This window comes from Chaetodon auriga, chromosome 1 (assembly GCF_051107435.1).
Source record: "Chaetodon auriga isolate fChaAug3 chromosome 1, fChaAug3.hap1, whole genome shotgun sequence".
NCBI classification, from domain to species: Eukaryota; Metazoa; Chordata; class Actinopteri; order Chaetodontiformes; family Chaetodontidae; genus Chaetodon; species Chaetodon auriga.
Window position 1 is genome coordinate 18,837,501 of NC_135074.1, and position 9,503 is coordinate 18,847,003.

General features: G+C 41.2%; 1 protein-coding gene across 4 annotated transcripts in view; it reads left to right on the top strand.

Annotated features, from left to right (window-relative positions):
• Positions 1–9,059, top strand: part of zfhx3b (zinc finger homeobox 3b) — a 239,815-nt gene extending 230,756 nt beyond the window's left edge. For all 4 annotated transcript variants that reach the window (XM_076728208.1, XM_076728217.1, XM_076728198.1 and 1 more), the window contains 2 exons: positions 1–1,847; positions 2,325–9,059. The exon at positions 1–1,847 is cut by the window's left edge and continues 3,730 nt beyond it. In XM_076728208.1, the coding sequence (XP_076584323.1) occupies positions 1–1,847; positions 2,325–4,063 (3,586 nt within the window). In that variant the 3' untranslated portion in view covers positions 4,064–9,059. The remainder of the gene's footprint in view (positions 1,848–2,324) is intronic.
• The last annotated feature ends 444 nt before the right edge of the window (positions 9,060–9,503 follow it).

Consider the following 9,503-nt stretch of genomic DNA (forward strand, 5'->3'; position numbering starts at 1 on the left):
GTTGATCCCGTACCAGTGTGAGCAGTGCAAGATTGGCTTTCCCTCCTTTGAGCACTGGCAGGAACACCAGCAATTACACTTCCTTTCTGTGCAAAATCAATTCATCCACCCTCAGTTCCTTGACCGTCCAATTGACATGCCTTTCATGCTGTTCGATCCGAGCAATCCTCTCCTGGCGAGTCAGCTACTCTCTGGGGCAATGCCACAGATTCCCAGTAGCTCTGCCACCTCTCCGTCCACTCCCACTTCCACCATGAACTCCCTGAAGAGGAAGTTAGAGGAGAAAGCTGGCACTAGCCCAGGCGAGAATGACAGCACAAATAGCGGAGAAGAGCCACAGAGAGACAAGCGGCTCAGAACCACCATCACACCTGAGCAGCTAGAGATCCTTTATCAGAAGTATTTATTAGATTCAAATCCTACACGTAAAATGCTTGACCACATTGCTCATGAGGTGGGATTAAAAAAGAGAGTGGTCCAGGTGTGGTTCCAAAATACCAGAGCTAGAGAGAGAAAAGGCCAATTTCGAGCAGTAGGGCCAGCCCAAGCTCATCGTAGGTGCCCTTTCTGTCGTGCTCTTTTTAAAGCAAAAACTGCCCTTGAGGCACACATTCGCTCTCGTCACTGGCATGAAGCCAAACGTGCTGGATATAATTTATCTCTTGCTGGTATGTTACCTGAACAGGAGGGTATGCAAATTAAACTGGATACTCTAGAGACATCAAGTTACTCCCAACTGGCCCCATCAAACAGTGACGGTCAAAGTTCCTCCATGTCACCAGTGAACAAAAGCATGGATTTGTCTCCCAGGGCCCTACTGAGCCCTTCATCCATTAAAGTTGAGGGAATGGAAGATTTTGAGAGCGCCATGGCAAGCATGTCCTCTGTGAACCTCAGCTTTGATCAGAGCAAACTGGATAATGACGACTGTTCTTCTGTGAATACTGCCATCACAGACACAACCACAGGTGATGAGGCCATTGCTGATAATGACAGTGCTGATGCAAAGCACAGCCAAAATAGTGCTGACTACCTGTCTAAGTCTGGGGGCTCAGCCCCCATCCTTGAAAATGATGAGCAGATGTCCTCAGGGCTGGTAAGCCCTGCAACAAGCTATTATGCTAAGGACTATGAAAATGAACATATGATTGACCACAGCGAGACATCCAGCCTTGCTGACCCCTGCTCACCTAGTCCTGGAGCCTCAGGTAACAGGAGCATTGACAGCGGAGATCGACCTGGCCAAAAGCGCTTCCGAACCCAGATGACTAACCTCCAGCTGAAAGTGTTGAAATCCTGTTTTAACGACTACAGGACTCCCACCATGCTGGAATGTGAGGTACTTGGCAATGATATCGGACTTCCAAAGAGAGTGGTTCAGGTGTGGTTTCAAAATGCCCGTGCCAAGGAGAAAAAGGCAAAGCTCAACATGGCCAAGCACTTCGGAATAAATCAAACATCCTATGAGGGGCCGAAGACTGAATGCACTTTGTGTGGTGTCAAGTACAGTGCTCGCCTCTCTGTTCGTGATCACATTTTCTCCCAGCAACACATCTCTAAGGTGAAGGATACCATTGGCAGCCAGATTGATAAGGAAAAAGAATACTTTGACCCAGCCACTGTCCGCCAACTCATGGCCCAGCAGGAGATGGACCGCATTAAGAAGGCCAATGAAGTTTTAGGACTGGCGCAGCAGCAGGCCATGCAGCAGCAGGGGATGTTTGATAACCCTGCAATGCAGGCTCTGAATCTCCAGTCAGCCTATCCAAATCTGCAAGGCATCCCACCTGTCCTTTTGCCAGGGGTTGGCAGCCCCTCTCTTTCCAGCTTTAACTCATCTAATTCAGGTACGTCATCATTTGGCATTCATTCACTGATACACAGCTAAGATCTGAGGTGCAGATGGTTTCTTCAACTGAACTTTAAATAACTCTAGCTCACTAGAGCACAATATTGCTGCTATCATCACTGCTATCAGTCTGTCATCTAATTATTTATGCTGACACACATATTGTAAAAGATGTAACATAATGTAATGGCCTTTTGCCGTTGTTGACTTATGTCATTAAGTACACCATCTAACGTAACACTTAATTGTCAGAGCCACAAATGCCACAGTAGAGAGAAGTTACTCTGACTGACTTTGTGAAGATCACATGAGCTTATCGTTCACATACCGATTTTCATTTTGCTTTTCTGTGTGTATCATATAATGAAACATCTTATATTGTGTTGTAGCTGAAAAGTCTGAAATAATTGCAAGTCCACCAAAGAAATATACTAATTAATTCTGACATTTCTGTCTGTATTTAACAAATTTCCAGCTTTAACTCCTCCAAAACCTTCAAACCTCCTGAACATGCCTGGTGCCAGTGTTCCCTCACCGAGCCTCCCCACGTCCGGATTGCCCAACAAGCCCCCCTCCTCATCGTCCCTTGCTGCATCCAGCCCAGCCCCGACCAACACATCTGCTTCCCACTCAAGCCCCACCTCCACGTCCAACTCCACTCCCTCGACTACCCAGTCCAGCTCCCGGTCTGAACCCCCCAAAGAATGTGATGCTGAGAGGATAAGAGAGAAGGAGAAGCCCAAGGAAAAGACAGAGAAGCCCCCAACCCCATCATCAACTGGAAGCACCCCTGCCCCTTCCACTTCTGCTGCCAGCGCCAAGAAGGAGAAACCAGACACAGCTGTTCCTGCCACCTCCATGCCCACACCTGGCATGGAGTATGTGGTAGACCCTGCCCAACTTCAAGCCCTGCAGGCTGCTTTGGCTTCAGACCCCACAGCTCTTCTCACAAACCAGTTCTTGCCCTACTTCATGCCTGGCTTTTCCCCATATTACACCCCACAGATCCCTGGGGCTCTCCAGGGGGGCTACCTGCAACCAATGTATGGTATGGAAAGTCTCTTCCCTTACAATCCAGCATTGTCACAAGCACTGATGGGCCTGTCTCCAGGGTCCCTGCTGCAGCATTACCAGCAATATCAGCAGAGCTTGCAGGAGGCACTACAGCAGCAGCAGCGGCAGCTTCAACAGATCCAGCAGCCCAAGGCGAGCCAAACTCCAGTTCCCCCACAAACCTTGGGGGATCGAAAAGAGTCTGCCAAAGATTCAGTGAAAACAGAGGAGCAAAAGGGCAACCCCCATAGTGAACCCCCCACTTCCTCCTCCTCTTCCTCCTCCTCCTCTCATAATAAAGTATCTTCTGAACAGAACGAGATGGATGGCAAAGCTGTGGACCCCAATCTAGACCAATACATCGTCCCCAAGGTGCAGTATAAACTGGCATGCCGCAAGTGTCAAGCAGTTTTCACCAAGGAAGAAGCGGCTATTACCCACCTTAAATCTAACTGTTTTTTCGGTCAGTCTGTGGCAAACCTGCAAGAGATGTTGCTGCGTGTCCCCGGTGGCGTAGGTGCAGGGGCTGGAAGTCTCTATGACTGCCTGGCTTGTGACACTACGTTGGATGGGGAGAAAGCACTCAGTCAACACCTGGAATCGGCATTGCACAAACACAGAACAATCAAGCGATCAGCCAGAAATGCCAAAGAGCACGCTACTAGTTTATTACCTCACTCTTCAGCCTGCTTCCCCAATCCTAACACCGCATCTACCTCGCAGTCTGCCACTCATCCCATCAGCAGCCCCCCTCCCCCGCCAACAACATCAGCCACCATGCCATCCTCTGCCGTCTCCTCGTCCCTGTGCTCCTCCTCTACTACCCCACTCAACACCACAGCTGCCGGCAAACCATGGCCCCAGGCCCCTTTCTCCAGAGCTTTAGCTGGGAAGCCCAATGCCAGTCCCTCCTCTTCCTCCTCCTCTTTTCCTCCAATGTCCTCACCTTCAACGGTTACCTCAAGTTCATTGAGCACCTCAGGAGTTCAGACCTCGATACCAACAGACGTCTTTACCGACGAGTCTGACTCTGACAGCAGTCAGAAGTCAGCAGACAGGCTGGGCAGGACGGCGGAGGAGCCGCAGCAGCCTGGCTTTGTCAAAGACAGTAGTAGTTGTAGTAATCTTGCTAGTGTAGGAACAGACTCCATCAGATTGTAAAAGAGCTTTCAGTGATGGACAATATTTAAAAAACACCAAAAAAAGACAAAAAAAATCACAAATGGAAAAAAAACATAAAAAGCAGCAATGTTAAAAATACATTAAAAGTATACAAACCAATTTCAGAAAAAGATGTGTAAAGACTAACTGCAATTCCAAAGCTTGTAACCAAAAATTTTAATGTTAGTGGATTGTTTTCCCATATCAACATGCTGGTTTTCGTTTTGTTTTGGGGTTTTTTTGTTTTGTTCTGTTTTTTTTGTTTGTTTTTGTTTTACTCAACTGAAATACATGCATACTAATATATGAGAATAGAAAAGACTGCTGCAGTTATGTTTTTGGTAATGGTAGAGGAATGCTGTACTGTATGGCAATGGACTGCCTCAAAGTTGACAAATGGCCCAAGAACCCTTTTGAAGAAATACGCTCAACAAACTGTCCCTTTGTTTTGTAATAATTTCTACTTAATAGCACAGTCACAAAAAGCCAGTATGTACTGTATGGGAGAATAGTCTATCAGTTTTCTTGCTATTTAAGCATTCAGATACCAATGGCTTGCAAAAGAAAAAGAATAATGTAATGTCTATTTTATTCTCAGGTCAACAGCTCACAGATGTTTTTCTGTTACAGAAATCCATGTTTTACACCTTTTGTTTCCAACAGGAGATGAGCTTTTCTTTTCCTTTTAGAACTTGATTTAATAATAGATAGTTTTAAGTTGAATAAAATTTTAATAAGGCATTGTTTCTGGGCATTCAAAAAGGGTAAATGATTTGGTGATTGTAACATTAGAAATCCTTTTAAAGCGGGGCGGGGGGATCACAATCCCAGTATACCCAGACAAGGAGAGCATTGCAGACATAATAATGGGCGATAAAGAGTTTTGATTAAAAAAACAACCTTCTGTATTTATGATAGATATGAACATTTTTGGTGTTAAGTAGATTGTTGCATTGGAAATGAATTTAAACAGTATGGTAGGTTGAAAAAGACTTTGTGTACATTTAGCTTTTGTATTGTCCAACTTTAAGACGCTTCATTTGATGTTGTCTTGGTCATTCCAATAGACTAGATTATGGACAGGTAATTTAACTCAACTTTGTTTCTTATTCTTAACTTCATGGGAAACATTCACCCAAATGCCCCTCCTGACAAGGCAGGATCCTCTTAGAATTATTTAAATTTTATGGTTTGGTTGGTATTGTGCTAACCAAAGCAGAAAAGATCCTGGGTGAAATATTGAAAGTTTTATTTTATTTAATTTTTGTGTTACCTTTGTGCACTTATCACTGTCTGACTCCTATTTCTCACTCTACTTGTTCCTCTCTTCGCACTTATTTTTCTCTCCTCCTGTGTTTGTAGATATGTACACTACAAAGCAGGTCTTTTGTTCTTCATGTAGTGTGGCTACAGTCTTTATTTCATTTTGACATTTTTGTTGTCATAAATGAAAATGAAAAAAGAATACTAATAATAATTCTCACGCTTTAAGACAAAAAGAAAATCCAAAGACTAAACACTTTCACCATTGGTGCATAAATATGAGAAAAGAGGCTTCTTTATACTTGAGAATTTGTTGCTGTTTTTAGAGGAAAGAAAACAAAGTTTTAAAAGATAAAGGAGTACGCATCAGAGTTGCCGTTTTTGCTTCTTTGCAAGCAAACAGGTGGCTTTTTTACGTAAATACCAAAAACCAAAAAGGGCCCTTGTCCTTGCATTGTGGAGTAGCACCGTTACAGAGCCATTGCAGTTTGTAAGATAGAGGTTATTGATCTTTGTTTGACTTTTTTGTCACATTCAAATGTCCATTTTTTTAAGAAAATGTATAAGGTCTGGTCTTCAAGGACATACGTTTTGCTGCTAATGTAGAATTTTGAAAGAAAAAAAAAAGAGTAACTAGATGCATGCTCATTTTGCTTTTGGCTAAGCTTTAACTAAAACAAACAATAAACCAATTTCTTGCCTCTGCAACACCTTTTTTTTTTTTCTTGTTGCAAAAACGGAACTTTGAAGACTGTGAATATATGTTCCAAAGGACATTTTGCCGATTTTCTTTTTGAACAGACCAATGTTTAAAGCCAATGATCTATAACGTTTGTAAAGAACAGTGCATTCCAAATATCACAATGGATTTTCTTAAGCAAGGACTGATCATATTTCATTTAATTGCTTTTAATTGTCACAATCTATTTTTTTTTTCTTCTCATTTTTAAAGTGACTGTAAACTGTTGTGTAAATTTTTGCATCATTGGTTACTGAGCAAAGTGACCTCCATATGTCATTTTGTGCTGGCATGGAACATTGCTGAAAATCCCTCCATCCAGTCAAGGTTGTTGCTCACTTGTTAAGCAAGTAATAGTGGTTACCAAAAAATGTATATAATACATCTGGTACTGATGCGTCTCATAGGTTTAGTAACATTTATGCCAGTCAACATACAACTAGTCTCAGAGGGAAATGATGGCTGTGTTGCTGAGGTGTCGTTGCCCCCTTCCTGGGAAATCCACCAGTGACTTGTCCCATGTGTCTGCAGGGTGCCACTTCCACACGTAGATTACAGGTTTTTGAGGGACATCTTCATTCCAAAGCGTTATTTCTGGAAAAAGTAGGAGGTTTTTTGAAGATGTCCCTTGATTTTACATAGCTAGGATGCTTTCATGCCCAAAGAAGTCACCCACTTCATTTTATTGCAATGGAAATGGATGTGCATAGGTACCCCCACCCTTTCACTGATGATCTAATAAACACATTTTTCTTTTTTTTTTTTTTTAACCAAAACCAAGACATATTTAAATTTGTGAAGAACTACTTTTTGGCCACTCTTGTATAGCCAATATATTTGCCCCAATGAATACACAGCACAATCTCTAAAGTGTATTTAAAGTGCTTCATCTTACAGAGCAGTGTGATTTGGTGTTAATACTGCAGCATGCTGTTGAAAGTCAGGAGATTTCGTCTGCAAGCTTGCTATTTCTCTAAAGTCCAGTTCCCTGAAATACTGTTATGTACTTTCTTATTTTGGAAAATTCTTAAGTTGTACAGTTTTTCCTCAAATATGTTTGCTTTATTTTAATTTTCAGACAATGTCAGACATGTATTGTTATTTTCCTATAAGTATTTGTATTTTATTTTAGTTTCTGTATATTACTTTTTATCATAAATTAACACTAGCTTTAATTTGAATTGCTGAAATTGAGAAAGGAAAACAAAAAATATGACCTGGCCACTTTATGGTGTGATGATGTTCTTTATTGTCTCAATGTTACTGTTTGCTCTCTTATTTCCAAAGTGTAATCTTTTGGGCTCTTTTGTGGAGAAAGTTGAGGTCTCTACATCAGATTCAGCCAGCATGGACTGTGCGTGTGTGTGTGTGTGTGTGTGTGTGTGTGTGTGTGTGTGTGTGTGTGTGTGTGTGTTTCATAAGAGCCAGCATCAATTCAATTTTTTCTTGTTTGCCTTTTGTTTTTTATATGTTACACACCAAAACAAACTGAACCACAAAGCTGGATTATGAATAACTGAAATTTAGAAAAGCAAATTTTAGGAATACTGATCAGAAATGAGAATGATGAAACCGAAGCACTGAGCAGTTTTTACTTTGATTGAATATATGAATGTGGCCAAAGCTTTATGCAGTTGAAACAAAAAGAAGAAAAATTACAAGTTGTGCCCCAGATAAGTGTATATTTTATTGTGGCACAAAATGCTATCGTGGATAACTGGATCCACTGACTTACATTGGGATACTTGATTTTAATGGACATTTACAAAGAGAGCGATAAAGACAAGGTTTTGCTGTAGAGGTCATCTTTTGCCCACTGTGAAAACAAGCGTGTACCTGTATACAGATATAGATATATTTAAAACAAGACATCAACCTTTTTTTTTGTTTGTTTTTGATGAAGAAGGAATGAAAAAAAAAAAAAGGACTCTGGGAAGCTTTGGAGATCTTGTTAGGAGGACAAGAGAGGCTGTGGGCACACCAAAACTGGGCATGGGAGCCAAAGGCAGGCTCGAAACAGCTTTAAAACCACCTCCTTATTTGATTACTGACAACTCTGTAATGGGAATGGACTCTGGAACCAATGGACATGTGTGACACAGAGAGGAAAGTCCTTAGATGAAACTGAACTTAAGTGGCTCCAGCTGCCTCTTTCTCCTTTCTGTCTGTCTCTTTCTTTCTCCAGCTCTGCCTCTGCTTCTGCTCTTTGATGGACATTTTCCAAATTTCAGGACAGGATGGACAGAGATGCTTGCTTCATTTCTCCCAGTTCATGTTGCTACCCGTTTCATTTCCTTGTGCTTGTCTCTGGTTGACAAGTAAAGCTCTCCAGTCAAATGGCGGCTCACCCCTCTCTCTGTTCATTACATAATCTAAAAAGAGACATGAATAACAGAGAGAGGGGACGGGTTCTCAAAGCTGTCATTTTTAAAGAGGCAGTTACACTAAAAAAGCGTATTAACCAAAATTAACAACCAAACTAACAACCAAACAACCATTTGCTCCAACTTCAAAGATGAACTGTTCCTTGGAGCTCTCTGTTCCTTTTGTGACTTCTGGTGCCACAATGTTTTTTTATGCTTTTAGTTTTTTCTTTTTGTTTCCTTGAATTACTCCTCCTTCGAGCCTCATAAGCATGGCTCTGTGGCTCCAGGCAGCCCATCCGAGGGTAGAAAAAAACAGCCTTGCAATGTACAAAAAAGAGCAAGTTAAACCAAAAATGTTGTTCTTGATGTCTTTTCTATACTGTAGTCTTGTTAGCTTTTTTGTTACTGTAATTATATGATGAAGATTTCCAAACTGTACCAAATTACATGGAAACTAACATACATACACAACCACATGGAACTTCAGACTTTTAAAGAAACTTTTGTCACAAAACCTTGTTGTCCTAGTTAAGTTGATTGTAGATGGTAATTGAATATACTCCTTTGAAAATATTTCATCAAGTATGTTTCTTGCTCATTGTGATACATTAAAAAAGTATGAGCATAAGCTGCACTGGTTTGGAGTCCTCTTTGAGTGTTGTGGGATTTGATCACTTGTGGTCAACATTGACAGAATTGAACTCAGAAAATTGAACAAATAATATGAACACTTCTCCTTTTTACTAAAAAGTTTTATTTGATCCTTAAAGGCACAGCCAGTATTTACAGTAATTGTAGACAGTGTATTGTAGATATGTTCACAAATGAGAGTTCATTTTTTGTATACTAAACAGTTAAGTTTATATTTTTGGTTTACATAATTCCATAACAGCTTGTTCTATGCATTTCTGCTTCCACATTCTAATCCTTTATAACTTTGTTTGAATCAAGATCACTGATTGTGCTAAAAGACGAGGCCAAAAAGAGAATACTACTGGATGTTTGTAAAATATTCTCATGTGAGATGTGTGGGTGTGCTGACAGTTGCTCTGTCACATAAACAACCAAATTT